General features: G+C 57.0%; 1 protein-coding gene across 1 annotated transcript; it reads left to right on the forward strand.

The window, feature by feature from the left end:
* The first annotated feature begins 60 nt into the window (after positions 1 to 60).
* On the forward strand, positions 61 to 15,920 carry ABCD1 (ATP binding cassette subfamily D member 1). The gene is made up of 10 exons (XM_019956059.2): positions 61 to 1,414; positions 4,747 to 4,927; positions 8,816 to 8,958; positions 9,065 to 9,233; positions 9,638 to 9,732; positions 11,356 to 11,501; positions 11,759 to 11,904; positions 14,247 to 14,331; positions 14,574 to 14,699; positions 14,788 to 15,920. The coding sequence occupies exons 1-10, from the start codon at positions 500 to 502 to the stop codon at positions 14,993 to 14,995; spliced, it is 2,214 nt and encodes a 737-aa protein (XP_019811618.2). The 5' UTR covers positions 61 to 499; the 3' UTR covers positions 14,996 to 15,920.
* The last annotated feature ends 2,671 nt before the right edge of the window (positions 15,921 to 18,591 follow it).

Genomic DNA, 18,591 nt, shown 5'->3' on the forward strand with positions numbered 1-18,591 from the left:
CCCGCCCCTCCTCCGCCTCCTCCCCCTCCCCCGACTCGCCCCTGGGGAGGGGTGGGTGGGTAGGTGGGGATTCTGGGCGGGTGGCGGAGTCACAGTCGCTTCAGCCGGGCTGTGGAGCGGACGGACGCGCCCGGTACCCCAGGGAGGGGCGCCACCAGGGGAGGAGGAGTAGGAGGTGGAGAGAAAAAGACGCCCTCTCGGCCGGAGACCTCTGGAGGCTCTGACCCCAAGGGCCAAGGGACTGACAAGTTCCAAGGACTGACAAGTTCCTCCACTTCGGCCGCCTGAAGAGGCCGCGACGCTGGAGGGCCCTGAGCCCACCCGCGCCAGGGGCCCCAGCACCACCCGGGTGGCCTAAAGCGACAGTCTCAGGGACCACTGCGAGGTCTCCAGTTGCCTAGACAACGAGCCCGGGGTCAGAGCCACCACCCTTGCAGCCACCTGCCTCCTCTGCCGCCTCAGGCACCCGTCCCGGTCCCGTGAGTCCAGCCCAGGTGACATGACGGTGCTCTCTACCCCCCGAGCCTCGCGGGTGACCACGCTGAAGCGTACTGCCGTGGTCCTGGCCCTCGTGGCCTATGGAGCCCACAAACTCTACCCTCTGGTGCGCCAGTGCCTGGCTCCGGCCAGGGGCCCTCAAGCGCCCGCGGTGGAGGGGGAGCCCACACCAGACGTCTCCGGTGCCCCCGTGGCCTCAGCGGGCAAGGCCGGCGTCAACCAGGTGTTCTTGCAGCGGCTCCTATGGCTCCTGAGGCTGCTGTTCCCCAGGATCCTGTGCCGGGAGACGGGGCTGCTGGCGCTGCACTCGGCTGCCCTGGTGAGCCGGACTTTCCTGTCAGTGTATGTGGCCCGCCTGGACGGCCGGCTGGCCCGCTGCATCGTGCGCAAGGACCCTCAGGCCTTCAGCTGGCAGCTCGTGCAGTGGCTGCTCATCGCACTGCCTGCCACCTTCATCAACAGTGCCATCCGCTACCTGGAGGGCCAGCTGGCCCTGGCGTTCCGCAGCCGGCTGGTGGCCCATGCCTACAGCCTCTACTTCTCCCAGCAGACCTACTACCGGGTCAGCAACATGGACGGGCGGCTTCGCAACCCGGACCAGTCCCTGACAGAGGACGTGGTGGCCTTCGCTGCCTCCGTGGCCCACCTCTACTCCAACCTGACCAAGCCGCTCCTGGACGTGGCCGTGACCACCTACACCTTGGTTCGAGCGGCCCGCTCCCGCGGGGCCGGCACAGCCTGGCCCTCGGCCATTGCTGGCCTCGTGGTCTTCCTCACGGCCAATGTGCTGCGAGCCTTCTCGCCCAAGTTCGGGGAGCTGGTGGCTGAGGAGGCGCGGCGCAAGGGAGAGCTGCGCTACATGCACTCCCGAGTGGTGGCCAACTCAGAGGAGATTGCCTTCTACGGGGGCCATGAGGTGGGGCCGCTCGTGGGGCCGGAAAGTGCGTGGCTGGGGGAGTCCAGGGCAGGAAGGCCGGGGGCTGCCTGCGGCTGATGGCACAGGTGTGGGCTGGCCGTGGGAGAGGGAGACTGGGGACGACCAGAGCCGCGGGCAGCCCAGGTCGGTACATTAATGGAGAAGCAGGAAGGCTGGGTGGAGACTGTCCTGGGTCACTTCTGCTTCCTCCCCACCTCCCTTGTCCTGGCCTTAGGGCTGCGGACCCTAGTGATGGGAGACCCAAGAGCTCCCAGCCTGCCCCCTGCCTGCAGCTAACAGAGAAGGGGCTCCTGCCATCTGGGGGCAGGGATGACGGGATGCAGCCTGCTGCCTGGCCCCCTCCTAGTCCCCCAGGCCCTTTGAAGACCGGCGTCCGGCCAGGCAAGTGGGCATTATGGGCATGACTCAGCCCAAGCGGAGGTTAACGAGCAGCAGCGCTCGGTGTGTTGATCGGATCTCAGCGCTCCAGATCAAGCTTCTCCCCGCCTCCGGAGCCCAAAGGCTGGCCTGGCTGCAGGCTTGGCTGCCTCCCCGAGGCCCCAGCCGGGGGTGCCGGGGCCCAAGCCGCAGCTGCAGCAGGACGCACTTCCTGCCCTCCCGGCGGCCACCTTGCCCCCAGTGTGGCCGCCCTTCCGCCCAGGTCCCAGCCGTGCAGCTCCCCAGCAGGCTGGGTCAGCGGCCAGCCGGCTAGGGCCAGGAGCCGGGGCCTGGGAGAGGTTACTCCAGGCCAGTGCTCCGGCCCCTCCCCTCCTCCTGCCTGGGTTGCAGCTGCCTCCGGCTAGGTTCTCTGCGACTCTGGTTTCGGTTCCCCAGTGCTTCTGGGGGAGGGGTACAATGGCATCCAGCTCCTGAAGGCCCACGGATCCTCCCTAGATCAGATGGCCTTGTGTCCTCGACCTTGTCTCATTGGCAGCCCATCTTATCAGGCAGGGAGGCAGGCTTGTCCCTGATTTTTTTTTTTAAAGACTTATCCCTGAGCAGATAGGGGGCATTCCCGGCTGGGCTCCAGATAAGGAGAAAAAGGGCCGGATCTGCAGCCACAATCCCCCATCCTCCTCCCCTGTGCTCCAGGGACGCAGGGTCTTGGCAGGCAGCCGTGCCCTTGGGTGAGGCACTTGGCACATTCCCCGCAGCTACATTGTCAGCCCCAGCTGGCACTCCTGCCAGCTCCCAGCACGAGCCTGGATCGCCAGGGCGCTCAGAGTAGGCGTGCTCACTTCAGGAATGGCAAAGCAATGCCCAAGACCTGGCTGGGGTTAGGGGAGGTGGGAAGAAGGGAGAATCGCTAGCTCTTTGAAGGATTTCCTCTGGGTTAATTTCAGGAAATAACATGTTCATGGGGCAGATTCACCGGCTGGGGTGGGAGGGGCCTGATGTGCGTCCCCAACCTGTCTGTCGAGGCCTCGGGCAAAGGGCTCTGTGATGTGATGGGCCTTCATGGGTGGCTTGATTGCCCTCACTGTGTGGGCACGTGGCTCAGCCCAGTCCCATTGGCTGATGTCCCCATGGACACTGGCCCAGGCTCAGATCAGCAGGCTGGGGCAGAGGTAGCTGGCTGACTGGAGGGCAGACCGCCGAGTATTTTGCTATTCCTGGGATGTCAAGGAGAAGGGTTATTGCTGCTGCTGCTGCTGCATCGCTTCAGTCGTGTCCAACTCTGTGCAATCCCATAGATGGCAGCCCACCAGGCTCCTCTGTCCCTGGGATTCTCCAGGCAAGAATACTGGAGTGGGTTGCCATTTCCTTCTCCAGTGCATGAAAGTGAAAAGTGAAAGTGAAGTCGCTCAGTCCTGTCCAACTCTTGGCGACCCCATGGACTGTAGGTAGGCTCCTGCATCCATGGGATTTTCCAGGCAAGCATACTGGAGTGGGTTGCCATTTCCTTCTCCAGTGCATGAAAGTGAAAAGTGAAAGTGAAGTCGCTCAGTCCTGTCCAACTCTTGGCAACCCCATGGACTGTAGGTAGGCTCCTCCATCCATGGGATTTTCCAGGCAAGCATACTGGAGTGGGTTGCCATTTCCTTCTCCACAGAAGGGTTATTAAACAGGCTCATACCAACACACCCAACCTCTTATTAGCCTGAGCATGGATAGATTTTCTTAATAAGTCAAAGCATCATTCACAAGAATTGGCTTTGTTTAATGGCTCGGCCTACCTGGTCCAAATGCCATACGTCTTGCCACCTCCAGGCTGTGTGAGCTGGAGCAGGTCACTTTGCCTGTCTGGGCTACCACGGACAGGAGAATACACATATAATGGAACGTGGTGAGAATCAAGTCAAAAGTCAGCTATAACATGGTGAATTGGCAAAGGAAACTATTCCAGGCTGGGCAGCTCTTGTTCGTTGGGTGGGGAGACAGGATCAGGGCAGGTGCCCCTACCAAGCCATCCAGGACCCAATGGCCACCTTGCTGTGACTGCTTCTTGGCCACTCCAGCCCATCTAACTGCTGCTGTCCCAGAGAGCCTGTTTCTCGCCCACTCTCTCTCCTGAGATGGCAAGTGGTGGCCAGTGTACAAGCAGGCAGGGCAGGCCCCCTCGTGGCCTGGCTGGTGGGCTGGCATCCTCAGCTTGCTTTGGCATGGGGCTGTCCACTGGGGGTGATGCCTGAACGAGCTTGCTTGGGAGTGTGCCCTGCCGATCACGATGGGAGGACGCAGTGTAAGTTTGTCACCCAGAGGAACTGTGGGCAAGGAAAGGGAGGCCAGGGCCTACAGAGGTAGAGATGACTGAAGCACGTTCTTCGAAACCGTCTATTGCCTTTGGGTTTCCTGCACTCCCCTCTGCTTCGTTCAGGGTGACCCCTCGGCAATTGCTCAAAGAAATGGGCAAGGTAGCTGCCCTCAGCCCATGTCGAAAAGCTCTCCAGGGCAGAGAGGGGGCATGGTGAGCATCCCAACTGAAGAGACAGTGGAAAGGGGGTGGGAGCCTCAGAAATGAGGGGATGAGCCCCTTCACTGCCGTTGTACCCCAGCGCTGCGTTGTCTATGCCATACCTCTCCTGAGTTTGAGACCTGTCCCCCTGTCCATGGTAGCCCAGACAGGGAAAGTGACCTGCTCCAGCTCACACAGCCTGGAGATGGCAAGAGGTATAGCATTTGGACCAGGTAGGCTGAGCCATTAAGCAAAGCCAATTTTGGTAAACAATGCTTTGACTCATCAAGCGTGGCCCAGTCCTAAGCCCCGGCTCTCAGCCGTGTCATGGCCTTCGAATGGCATGGCCTGTGTAGCCTGGCACTCAGGGATGCTCACTGTTGCCCCGGGGGACTGACTGCCATGCCTCTGGGTCTCTGGCACCCCTTCCCCACAGGTGGAGCTGGCCCTTCTGCAGCACTCCTACCAGGACCTGGCTTCGCAGATCAACCTCATTCTGCTGGAACGCCTGTGGTATGTCATGCTGGAGCAGTTCCTTATGAAGTACGTGTGGAGCGCCTCAGGCTTGCTCATGGTGGCTGTCCCCATCATCACTGCCACTGGCTACTCAGAGTCAGGTGAGAGAGGGCCGGCCTTCTGGACCACTGGGCTAGGCTTGGGAGGGCCCAGTGCCCAGCTGGCCCACCTGCCTCTTCTACTGCTGGGGATCCCAGCTGGCACCCTTGGGAAACATCCACAGTCACACCCTCCCAGAGCTCCTCTCTGCCACCCTACATGTGGGTCCCCCTTACAGTATCTCACGCTTCTTGGTCCCACTCAGCCAAGCCCAAGGATGTCAGTTCAGGAACACCCTTCAACAGGCATCTGCACAGTTGCCCACCTGGCCCTGTCTTGACCCATCTTGGCAGTGGGATTATGGGGAAGTACGTTCAAGGAGCCCCTTTCTGGCTAAAACCTGGGCTTTCCCACGCCCGCTCTTGCAGGTTGTCAAGGGCAGGGCCCTCTTGCCTGAGGCCTGGGGGACTGTGAAGGATTCCCAGTTTGTTCCTCTACCTGTTTGCAAGGAATTCATTCTATTTGCAGTCTTCGTGGTTGCCCTTCAAAGGTTAATGTGCATACTTGAGAAAAGTCTGGGTTAATCAATAGCTCCTGCTCATCCCAGCCCTTGCTTACCACACTTTGGAGGACCAGCCCACCATCAAGTTTGCCATGGCTTTATTGGGTCACTGCATGTTCAGATTCGCCCGTGAGTTTCTGCTTTTTTTTGGTTCTCTTTCTCTGCAGTTTTCTCTAGGAAAGCCCTTCCCTGCAGGCCGGTAACCCTCCTTTGGACAGATGTCCTTCAGAAGTTCTCTTTTGTTCTTTTTTTTTCCCAAAGACTTTTAATTAGTTTTAGAATACCGTGAGGCTTTTGTCAAGGGAGCTTTGAGAATATTTTGTTGCCTGAAAATGTCTTTATTTTACCCTCCCCCCAACAACTGAAGTTTAGTTGGATGAGGAAGTTGAGGCGGTCCGTTGGTCTCTCTTTAGTCTGTTGACAACATCCCATTGCCTCTATTGGAAAACCTGCCATCAGCTTAACTGCTCTCAGCTGCCTGCATGGTCTCCCTGGTTAGACTTTTTCTCTGCAGTTTCTCTGGGAGGTGTTTGCCCGTGTGTTTCCATTTATTCTGCTTGAAACTTCTTGTATGTCCTGTGAATATCCAGACTGTTCTGTCATTCAGATTGCTTCCATCGTGGAAAGTTCTCAGCTGTTCCCTTTTCAAATATATTAATGAATTGAATGAATTCCTCTCTCGTTCTTTGTGCTCTTTACTTCTGGCCTCTGTCTGCCCCCTTCCCCACCTCACATTGTCTGTGCTAAATTCTGGGAGGGGTCTTCCGATTTTCCTGCTCACTCATTGGCTAGTTTTCTCTTTGGCTGCATCTAATTTAAATTATTTTCATTTTCAATGATGTTTCTATAAAGTTCTACTTGATTCTCTTTTAAATAGACATTTGAAAATAGAAATTTCAAGGTGTGTTTGTGTCTGCTTTCTCATCTCTCTGACTGCCCCTCTTTTGCTAGCTACCATACTAATCATGCTTATTCCAAGGTTTCTATCCAGGCATTCGAGACCTGGGTTCAATCCCTGGGTCAGGAAGATCCCCCTGGAGAAGGAAATGGCAACCCACTCCAGTACTCTCGCCTGAAAAATCCCATGGACCGACAGAGGAGCCTGGTAGGCTACAGTCCATGGGGTCACAAAGAGTCGGACGCGACTGAGCCTCTTCACTATCTATCCAGCCATCTGGTTGTCTGAATTCTTGAGAGTCTAAACCAATTTCATCTTCCAGCTGCTGGTCTTCTTTGCTCAAGGTCCTTGTGGGCTTAGCAAGCACTGGAGGGTAGGATTCCCCAGAGCACTCATTGGCTTTGGTTTTAGCTGAGCTCCCAGGTAATGAACCGTTTGGAGGCCATTTCCTGTTAACTTCTCCACTTGGGGTGGAGGGGTTCCTGAATTTGGAGGTGATATTAATTTGAGCCCTAGACACATAATCACCAGTTCAGAGAGGAGACCTTGCATCTTGAGACCTGGCTGTGTGACAGCAGCTCCTATCTCCATCTCCAGGGACGTCACAGGAGCACTAGCTGCTAGCTTCTCTTCTCGCTCCTGGGAATTTCCCTTGCTTTCCTGCAAGCACAGCTCCCATGGAAAAGGTGTTGTATCTTGTGCAGTTGGGTAGTTAGAGGGTTTTCAGTACTATGTAAAGAGAGTGAGCCTGACGCGCACGTTCCAGAACCAGAAGCATCTCTCACTCTCTCCGTATCGGTGCCTCTCTTTTGGGGCTTCCGTACCCTCAGCTGTCTGTCTCTCTCTGCCAAGAGGAAAGATCTAGTTGGAGGCGGTCGTTGTTTCCACCAATGGACCTATTCAAGGGGTGGCCTTGATTTAGGCCAGGAGCATGGGAAGGGACCCAGGAGGAAACCAACCTGCGGTTTCTGGGAGGAAGTGCCTGCGGCCACTTCCCTCCTCTGCAGGCCTAGGACTTTCTGGAGCCTCTGCCGTGTTGGGCTTTGTGGGCGATTCAGAGGCCTCAGCTCCTGTGCCCACCTTTGTGGCCAGACTCAAGGAAGTCAGAGGTGTGTCTGTTTTGTCCCTGCTGTGTCTCCAGTAACTGCAAACTGGAGAGCGCTGGGAACGAGGTAAGCAGGCAGGCGATCATCAGGGGAAACAGATGTAGCTAACTTTGCCCTTCTGGCCTGCCGGCACCTCCAAGCTAGAAGGCCAGGGAGGGGCCACCTGGCCAGGAATAGCTGTCGAGGGTCTAGCTGTGGGCACTGAGGAAAGCAGCAGAGGGTTATGCTGTCTCCAGGGAGGTACCCGCTGTTGCCAGGGTCCCCACAGACCCTTCCCCTTTGTGTGCAGTCCCTTTCAAGCTCTCAGGACGTCTGGAGAGGATGGTTTGTGTTCCCCCCTCCTCTGCCCTGCCTAGGACCACAGTTGGAAGGAAGTTCTGGGATTTAGACTCTCAGAATTGCCAGTCCCCTCCCCTACCCAGTGCCCTGGATTCCTGGTGCTCTGGCCAGTGGTCCAGCATTGTCTACCCCCTATTGCCCCTGCCCTAACCTTTCTGCCCCTTCCTACCCCACCCCCACCATCATATCCTTGACTCCTGGCTCAGAAACGTTCATGCCTGTGGATAGAGTTAACCTTCAGAGTCAGCCTGTTTTGCTTCCCATCACCATTTAGAGAACATTCCTTGTATAAAAGCCTTGCCCGTCTAGGGGACCCAAGGATCAAGAGAGTCAAAGCCATGGACAAAAGAGAGTTGCACTGGGCAACCATGAGGTCTCAACTGAGACAGAAAAGAAAAAAGCAAGTCAAGACAGGAGCGGGCTTCTTTAGAGAAATAGTAGCATTGAGGATGGCCAGAGAATACAGCATCAAGGGGAGAGATAAGGGTAAAACGGGGTCAGTCAACATTTTTTCACATGTTTATTGGCCATTTGTGTATCGTACGATGGAAACATTTATTTAGATCCTTTGCCCATTGTTTAATTGGGTTGTTTATCTCCTTGCTATTGAATTGACAAAGTTCTTTATGTATTCTGGGACCTAGGCCCTTATCAGATTAATGATTTGCAGATACTTTCTTCCAGTCCATAGGCTGTGTTTTTACTTTGTGGATGATTTACTTTGGTGCCCCCAACTTTTTCTGTTCGATGAAGCTGCCTTCTCTGTTTTGCTTTTGGTGTCCTATTCAAGGAGCCGTACCTAATGCCGAAGTGCTTTCTTCTAAGAGTTACATAGTCTCAGCTCTGTGTGCAGGCCAGGGCTCCACTTCGAGTTCGTTTTTGTGTGTTGTGTGAGGTCGAGGTTCATCTTTGGCACGTGGAGACCCAGTTGTCCAAGCATCATGTGCTAGAGGGACTTCCTCTCTCCCCTAGTGGTTCAGTTTTGACTTTCCACTGTCCTTGCCCCCTCCTCACCCACCCCACCCACCCCCACCATGCTCTGCAGACTCGGAGACAGTGAAGAAGGCGGCCCAAGCGATGAAGGAGGGGGAACTGGTGAGCGAGCGCACGGAAGCCTTCACCATCGCCCGCAACCTCCTCACCGCTGCCGCAGACGCCATCGAGCGGGTCATGTCATCCTACAAGGAGGTAGCCCCCGGTCCAGCCCATGGCCCAGCCCTCCCCCGACCCCACTTATGCCCTCTCCCCTCCACCCCTGCTGGCAGAGGCTAAGCCAGGATCACCCTCCCTGCAGGTCACAGAGCTGGCTGGCTACACAGCCAGGGTCTACGAGATGTTCCAGGTGTTCGAAGATGTCCAGCAGTGCCGTTTTAAGAGGCCCGGGGAGCCAGAGGATGCGCACACAGGGTCCGGGGCCATCATGAGGTCTGGCATCCGCATGGAGGGGCCCCTGCAGATCCGAGGTAAGGTTGCCCTCCCCAGAAAGGTCCCACGGGTCCCGGCCCTCCCACCACTGCCTGGTGTGCCCTGGAGGGCTTCCCGGGAAAGCTGTGGTCCCCACTGCCCTACTTCCCAGAGCAGTAGCCCTTGCCAGGATTTCTCTTTGTAAAAGAGGTGGAGGGTAGCCCCTGAGTGGAGTAGGGGCTAGGGGGCGCACTGTGGAAGAGGCCCTAAGCATTGAAGCTGGCTTTGGGGGGTGCTGCGGGGCAGGAGCAGACACTATCCCTCTCCCCAGCCCCGAGCACAGCAAGGGGAGCATGGTAAAGCTACACACTGGCGGGCTGCCTGGAGGTGGGGGCCCACGGAAGCCAGCAGAAGGTGGGGGAGCATTCCGCCCCCCTCTCTCTGCCTCATGCCCTCTCTCCAGGCCAAGTGGTGGATGTGGAACAGGGCATCGTGTGTGAGAACATCCCCATTATCACACCCACTGGGGAGGTGGTGGTGGCCAGTCTCAACATCAGGGTAAGTAGAAGGCACAGCCAAGCACCAGCCCAGAAGCTCGGGCGGGGCTGAAGCCAACCCTGAGGCCCCACGCCTGGCCTTCTATACCCACAAGCCACCCGCAAGTCTCAGCCCTTAGGACCCAGCCTGATCAGCCTGCCTTGTGTTGTCAGTAGCCATTGAACCCAGGTCTACGTGGCAGCAGCTGAAGCTGAAGGTGAAAGAGCAACGTGTCTACCTATTAGTTCTGGGGCAATGGAGTCAGAGCTGATAAAAGAGCCTTGTGATTACCAGGACTGGGCAAGAGTCACCCATAGGTTCCTGGCCATATTGTTGCCAGCACCCCACACCCCGCCCTGTCCCTGAGAAGCCCAGGACTTGGGCACTCTGGTCCAACTCTGGTCCCAGGTTGGTGGTCCCACCCATATGCTGTGAGAGGCCCCCAGGGCAGGTAGGTGGTGGGCATGGCCTGGCTCCTTGGGAGAGCGCTCATCCACGATGCAGGCTGTCTATGGACAGGACTCCCTGGGGGCCAACAGCCATCAGTCACCCATGTGCCTAGCTAGGGCTTTGGACGGAGTGATGGACTGAAGGGGCGTCCTGGGGAATGGGAGTCATTCATTCGTTCACCTAATGTTCCCTGAGCTCCAGGCTGGGCACTGTAAACCAGAGGTAAATCAGGGAAGCCCTTAAGGGTTACAAAGAGCCTGGGTCAGATAGCTCTCCAGGTTCAGCAAGGATCACAGCTCACCAGCTCTGGGGGCGTAGAAGTCACATGAAGCTTCACCCAGGAGCCTCTGGGCGGGTGGGCAGGCTGCCAGCTGGAGGCTGGGCACAGAGCAGTGGTATGATCGCCATTACCCCTGGGAGTAGTCACCTTTGGGAGGTTGGGTGCCGCTGATGGCTGGTTTATCCAGGTTGAATGGTTGCCAGGCAGGCCCAGGGGAAGCCCAGGTGGGCAGCTAGTTAGAAGGTGAGGTGAGGCAAGGGAGTGGGGGCTGGGGGCTGAGAAAGAGCTCCATCCTGCCAGAGCCACTGGTGGAGCTGGGCTCTGGTTAGGTTAGGGATGGGGCGCACCCGGCTCTGTTCAGCCAGGTGATGGGGTAAGAAGGGCAGTCGCAGAGGTTCAGGGAAGGGGGCAAGGGAGACCGCCTGGGACACATGCTCTGGGATGGTGAGAGGACCGCCCTGGCTGGAAGGCCTGGGGTGTTGCGGTGAAATCACACAAGGTGGTGGTGGGGGGGGGTGCGATCAGGAAGCTGTGCCTTCAGTGCCATCCCCCACCCTGCAGACAGCAGCACCCCCCAGGTGTCTCCAGATCAGCAGATGTCAGGCTTTTTGTGGAGCCTGAAGCACCTGCTGCCCACATGGCCTCCAGGTGTCCTGGGGGGCACCGCTGACTGTTCACTGGGCCGCGGCAGGACAAGCTGTCCTGCTGTCCCCGTGGTCTCTGGCGTGTGTCAGGGACAAGCCAGAGCCCTACAGCTGAACCCCGGAGCCTGCCCCAGGGGCCCTGCCGTGCCTAAGCCAGAGGTGGAAGGTGGGCGTGGGCCAGGTGCAGGGTGTTCTCTGAGGCCAGCAGGTCAGCCACAGGTGAGGGGAGGGGGCCTGGGCAGTGCCCACAGCTGCCTGCCGCCCCCACAGGTGGAAGAAGGCATGCACCTGCTCATCACTGGCCCCAACGGCTGCGGAAAGAGCTCCCTGTTCCGGATCCTGGGCGGGCTATGGCCCACGTATGGCGGTGTGCTCTACAAGCCCCCACCCCAGCGCATGTTCTACATCCCCCAGAGGTGAGCAGCACCCCTGCCCCCTTTGATCCGAGGGGGCAGAGGGTGGCAATAGGTTGCCCCTGGGGTCGGAAGGGCTGGGCACCTCCACCTGCCAGTCCCCCGCCGCAACCCACTGGCCCAGAAGCTTCACCGCCATGGGGCACGTGTGCACATGTGAGTGTGTCTGAGCCTGCCAGGGGGTGGGTGTGCCGCCCTCCGATTGGTGCCCCCCACCGAGGTGCCAGCCTTGCCTCCATGGCCACCCGGCTCTACTGCAGGCCCTACATGTCCGTGGGCTCCTTGCGCGACCAGGTGATCTACCCTGACTCAGTGGAAGACATGCGCCGGAAGGGCTATTCCGAGGAGCATCTGGAAGGCATCCTGGACATCGTACACTTGAACCACATCCTGCAGCGGGAGGGAGGTAGGGGAAGGGGCATCCCCACCCACCAGTGCCGCCCCTGCCTCCCTCCTAGCCTCCCCCACCCCGGGTGAAGATGACCCCAAGCAACATGCAGGAGTCCAAAGCGCAATGGAGTCGGGAGAGCCTCACCCCGGTGGGGGACCCACAGGAAGCATACAGCCCCAGACAGCCTGAGCGTGGAAGGGAGCCAACCCTGGCAGGGGCATCCAGAGGGGCACTGTCTCCAGGCGGTGGGCTCAGGGGCAGGCAAGACCCCCTCGGGCCAGGCAGGGAATGCACAGGTACGTTAGGCATTTGAGTGAGAGGACAGAGCCCAGGTGTAGGCAGGGCAGCCTGGCATGTGCATGGCGACAGTGGAGGTGGAGGGGACGCCTGCCCTCCCATGTGTCTCCCTCCAGCCTAGGGCTGTGTCCCCTGGGAAGAGACCACAGGAAGGAGGAACAGGCCAGTACTCGGGGGCCTCTCAGGTTGGTCTTTAAATGCCCACGGCACCAAGAGGAGGGTGGGGTGGCCCAACTGCCAGCTTTGGGATTTCTGTACTGAAAGCCGAATGATTGAAGTCAGAGTCCTGCCTTGGCCACTGAGGGGCAGCTTAACTTTGAGCCAAACCTGACTTCTGGACATGCCCTCCACCTGTAGAAGAGGCAGGTGCTAGTCTCAAGCTCAGGGCCGACAGGTGTCATCGCCTATGCAGAAAGGGGCTTCAGACAGTGGATTCAGTGGGCCGGCTCCTCTGGGGCCCCTGGTTGCCACGATCCCTGAAAAGCTTTATCCTCAGCTTCCTCCTGGCAATGCGGAGACCTGGGTTTGATCCCTGTGTCGGGAAGATCTCCTGGAGAAGGAAATGGCCACCCACTCCAGTATTCTTGCCTGGAAAATCCCATGGACAGAGGAATCTGGTAGGCTCCAGTCCATGGGGTCTCAAAGAGTCGGCCACGACTGAGAGACTTCACTTCACTTCACTTCCTCCTGGCCTGCTGGGACCCCTTTTGCTCACCCTGGGAGCACTCCCCTCCACCTGGGCTCCACACGTGCCCCTGAGTGCCTGGGGTCCCCGAGGCTGGCTGTTACACCCCGTTAGCATGAAGTTCAGCTGTGAGTAACAGAACTACCCACCAACAGTGGCTCAGATCATTTACGAGTTTATCTTACTGGGACATAGAAGTCCTGAGGAAGTCAGGCCGCAATTGGCGGGGATTGCCCCACCCCATAAAGGCCCCTGGGTCACTGCTGTATGTGGTCTCCATTCCCAAGGTCACTTCGCAGTCCACGGTGGCTGCTTTGGCATCATATCACATCATATATCCTGGGCCATAGGATAGAGAAGGTGAGGTGGGGGCAATCACTGAGTGAATGCTGTCTTTTAAAGAAAGTTCCAGAAGCTGCCACATGTATAACACTTAAACTTACACCCCATTGGCCAGGATTCAGTTCTGTGGTTAAACCTCCCATCGGGGCAACTTGAGCATTGAAGTGTTTTTTTTTTGGTGGGTGGCCACATGCCCTACCGAAAGTTCTAGTTCTCTGGAAAGAGTGGAGGGAGCAAGCCAGGAGGCGTTTCTCATGAATCACCCACTTCCTTCCTCATCCAAGGAACTCTCCTGAGCCTTGCTGACATGCTTCACACTGGGACACACAGGCCTCGTCCCAGTGGGTGAGAAGGTTTCCGGAGAGACCCCCGGAGCTGTTCTTGGGGCTCTGCCTTGACTGTCTGCTGCCCACTGGTACTTCATTAGCCCCATTAGGTCCTGTGTGATTTTGCTGGCTCCAGAGACTGGGTGGGGCAAACAACAGAAACATATTGTCTCTGAGTTGTGGAGGCCAGACGTCCACGATCCAGGCGTGGGCAAGGTTGGTTCCTCCTGCTGGCCATGAGGGAGGGTGTGTTCCAGGCCTCTCTCCTGGGATGGGAGAGGCCGTCTGCGCCCTGTGTCTTCACGTCATCTTTCCTCCGTGCGTGTCTGCATCTCCAAGTGTCCCCTTTTATAAGGACACAGTCCCATTGGACTAGGACCACCCTCGTGACCTCCCTTTAACTCGATCACCCCTGAGAAGACCCAGTGTCCACGTGCGGTGGGTGGCATCCTCAGGGCCTCCGGGTGAGGGCTGCCCGGTGTCTATTGGAGGAAATGTGTGTAAATCTGGACCAAGTCCTTTTGGACTAATACAGTGTCCACAGACGTCCCCAGTGGCTGGCCTTTCCCTGCCATGTTCTGCTCTCACTCATGTCTGTAGCCCTCTGAGCAACCCCAAGCCTTCCCACCACACCTACCATGCCCAGGCTCTTCTGCAGATGCTGCCCAGCCCTCTTGAACTGAACATCAACCCTTGTTCTGTGCCAGGTTGGGAGGCCGTGTGTGACTGGAAAGATGTCCTGTCAGGGGGCGAGAAGCAGAGAGTCGGCATGGCCCGCATGTTCTACCACAGGTGAGCTGCCAGCCTCCCAGTCCCAGGAGCTTGGGCTCCCTCGGGCACCGGGAGTTCCCTGATCCTCTTTCCCTGGGACCTCCTGAAGTGGGGAGGGCAGAACTGCTTGGAGGCCTGGCCCCAGCCCTGGGGGCCTAGCAGGACTGGGGTCAGGCTCCCTGCCTCTGCCTGAGGGGCTGGGGCCAGCCTGGGGCATTGGCCCCAGAGGCCCACAGCCTCACCCACATGGCCACACCCCCAAGGCCCAAGTACGCTCTTCTGGATGAGTGTACCAGCGCTGTGAGCATCGATGTGGAAGGGAAGATCTTCCAGGCGGCCAAGGATGCAGGCATCGCGCTGCTTTCCATCACCCACCGACCCTCCCTGTGGTAGGTGTGCCCTCCCTTCCCGAAGGACTCTGGCATAGGGTCCTGGCGGCCCGCTGAGTGCCTCCTCCCTGTCCCTCTCCTGATGCAGGAAGTACCACACCCATTTGCTGCAGTTCGACGGGGAGGGTGGCTGGAAGTTCGAGAAACTGGACTCAGCCGCCCGCCTGAGCCTGACTGAGGAGAAGCAGCGGCTCGAGCAGCAGCTGGCAGGCATCCCCAAGATGCAGCGGCGCCTCCAGGAGCTCTGCCAGATCCTGGGCCAGGGCCCCGGGGCCAACCAGGGCACTGCCACTTGACCGAGGGCCCTGGCTCTCTCTTACTTGGCCCTTGGCCCCCCTCCGCCCCCACCCCAACCCTCGGATCACGTGAAGGAGAGAGAGCGCCTGTGCAACCCGGCCCCACGCCCCCCCGCCCCCCACCACATGCTTCACCATCCTCCCGGGCCTCCCAGGGGACCACCCACAAAACCCGTGCCCCCTTCCCAGGGACCTGAGCGAGGGGAAGGGAGAGCAGCCAGAGGCGCAACCAGCTGCCAGCAGCAGCCTGGGCCTTGGAGCCCTGGGGTTTGCCAGGCAGCACCTCCCAAGGCTGCAGCTCATCACTCTTGGGTTTGCAGTCCCTCAGAGACATCATGGTCCATGCCTCTATTGCCATCATCCCAGGGACCCAGCAAGGCTCCCATCCCCTGGGATACCGTTTTTGCCATAAAAACGGCCAAGTGAGACCCTCAGAATGAGACACAGCCCCTCATTCATGGCCCCCCCCGCCACCCGTCATTCTGTAGAATCCACAAGGAAAAGAATTGCACAGCTTTTCCTACCGAGCCATGATAAGAATGTAGCCCCATCCCTCCCCCCTTCTCCAAGCTAATTTATTGGATTCCTGTTTGTAGACATCTCCATTGCCAGCGGGAGCACCCAGTCAGCCAGCCCCTGGCCCACCCACCACCCCACCAGCCTACACTGCCGACCACCAGAGGGTGGGTGGGGGCGGGCCGGCCCCAGGGGTGACGGACCCTGGGGCCATCAGGCATGAGGGCACCGTGGTGCCCAGTCCAGTGCCAAAGAGGGGTCAGTGGGGAAGCTGTGTCCGCAAAGGCAGCCTCGACCTGAGAGGGAGACCCCCACCGCCACCATGCCGCCATGTGCCTTTCAGGCCCTCAGCCCTGGGGTCAGGGAGCCTCCCTGAGTTCCTCAGTAAAGACCTGCCATGGAAAGTGCACTCTTGCCTCCCAGCCTCTGTCTCCACATGGGGGCTTGGTTGGGGGAGAGGCAGGAGGAGCAGCCGTGGGCCTGGATGAGGGGCAACCTCAGTGGCCCACCTGCAGCCAAAGATGCTGGCCTGCACATCCTCTGGACCCGGCCATGGCAAGGAGGCATCTGCAGTATCTCCCCAAAATGATGTTTAAGCCCAAAGAGGACCCTGGACCCTGTGCCAGGGAAGAGGAAGGGGCTGATGCCTGGTCCATACATGAGAAGCTTCGAGAGAGATACCAAGCAGCGGACTGGTGGGGGACACAGAGGAACAAGAGTCCCTAGCCAATTAGGCCAAGGGCAGTGGGACACAAGGCTTCTAGACCTTGTAGGAGTGGGAGACGCTTGTGCCACATGCCAAGCGCAAGGGGAAGAGAGGGGCCAGAGCCTTGTCTAAAGAGCTTGGACTTACTCCGGAAGCAGGATGGAGATAACATGGGAGCTCTGCTTCAAGAAGGCTGAGCGGAGGGAGGCAAGAACACCACACCTGGCCCTTATCCCTTGCTGGTGGGACCGGAAACGGGGCAGCCATGGTGGGCAAGAGGGTGGTGGGTCTGGGAAAGCTGGGCACGGAGTTCCCACGTGACCCAGCACTTCCACTCGGAGGTTTAGACCCAGAGAATGGAAAATAGATGTTCAGTCATAAACCTTTACACATGAATATTCTTCACAGTACTGTTGATGGTAATCCAAAGTGGAAACAACTGGAATGTCTATCAACAGATGAATGCACAAGCAAAATGTGGTCTCTGCATACAATAGAGTATTATTCCACTTACCAAGTAGACCGATGGCTGCCAGGAGCTGGGGCGTGACTGCTGAATGGGCTCAGTTTTCCTTTTTGGGGGTAATAAGAATGTTCTAGATCTGTAGAGGCCATGGTTGTAAATACTGTCCATCTGCTAAATGCCAACAAAGTGTGCACTTTAAAAGGTATGCCTTTATGTGAATTGTACCTCGAAAAATAGATGATAGAGACACTGATCCTAAAGAGGTAGAAGTGATGGATGACCGATAAATAATAGAGATGATAGATTGATGATGATGATGGGTGGATGGATGGATAATAGGTGAAGTGATACAGAGAGACATAGACAAGGAGCATACGGCTTGACAACCCGGGCCGGATGTGCTGAGGCCTGAAACCCCAGATGGATTAGAGAGTAATTAGAAGTCAACAGGGGGACTTCCCTGGCAGTCCGGTGGTGAAGGCTCTGCACTTCCACAGCAGAGGGCCCGGGTTCAATTCCTGCTTGGGAGAACTTAAGATCTCGCATGTGCATGCCATGCAGGGCAGCCAAAAAGAAAGAAACAGATGGTTGGGGGCACAGCTCAAACTCCAGGGCAGGAAAGGGGTGGGGTGAGACTCAAGGTGATGGTTGGGTGGCCGGGTGGGTGGTGGCACCTGTTGAAGAAAGGACAGGTCAAAGAGAAGGTACTCTGCCCAATGACTGCTTGCTGGCCCTGGGCCTGCAGCCCCAGCAGAAGGCACGAGTGGAAGTGATGAGCAGGCAGTTGGCACTAGGAGGGTGCAGCTGGCTGAGAGCTCCAGGCTGGAGGTCCTCTGCAGGGGCGTTGGCCAGCAGAGAAGCAGCGTGGTCAGGAGGTGCCTTGGTCTCTTATCTGGGAAACAGGAGGCAGATTGCATTTTATCTGAGATTTGAGGTTAGGAGTTGTTCCTGATCCTGGGAGAACTAGCAATTCAGAGGTTTAGGAGTCATTCCCGTCTCTTGCAAAGATTATGCAAGTTGTCCCTACTTGATAATAAATCCTTTTTTTTTTTTTTTTCAACTTACAAAGCTAGAATGGTTCTGTGGTCTGCCACCAAACCCTAATTGATATCGATAGAAAGAGACATACCCAGTGAATATCACTCAAAAGGAAGTTAATGGACAGAAGTTAAGTTTAGACAAAGTAGACCTCAGGGCACAAATCATTACTAGAAATACAAGAGGTTGCTGCCCAATGATTAAAGAAGTAATCCATTGAGAAGCGGAGTTTGTGATGGACAGGGAAGGCCTGGCGTGCTGCGATTCATGGGGTTGCAAAGAGTCGGACACGACTGAGCGATTGAACTGAACTGAACCATTCTGAAGGTGTGTGTGTAGCTACCTAAAGACAGAGCCTCAAATGTACATCAAACAAAAATTAGTAGGAAAAGGAAAAATTAATAAATTAGTAAATTCACCACAATAAGTCACACTACCCCTCACTCCAATTGGTAGCTCAAGCAGACAAAAGGGGGAAGAATGTAGCACCAATTGAACAAGCTTGATTAACAGATATACGAAAACTAGGGAGTACACACTTCAAGTTCACCTTGAACACTTACTAAAACCCACCGTGTTCTCAGCCACAAAACAAATCTCAACAAATACTAGAATGAGTATCACACAGAGCATGTTCAAACTGCAATAGAATAAACCCATAAATGGATGATAAAGCTAAAATGAAGTCCTCCCACATTTGAAATTTTAAATTTACATAGTTATATTTACAAATACACTTCTGAATAATTAATTGGTCCAGAAGAATGATAATGAAAATCTAAAAGACATTAGAACTGAACGACAATGAAGACGTGCGGCATGTAGCTCAAGTAGGACTTATGAGAAAACGTCCAGCTTTAAGTTGAGGGA

This window comes from Bos indicus, chromosome X (genome assembly GCF_029378745.1).
Source record: "Bos indicus isolate NIAB-ARS_2022 breed Sahiwal x Tharparkar chromosome X, NIAB-ARS_B.indTharparkar_mat_pri_1.0, whole genome shotgun sequence".
Lineage (NCBI taxonomy): Eukaryota > Metazoa > Chordata > Mammalia > Artiodactyla > Bovidae > Bos > Bos indicus.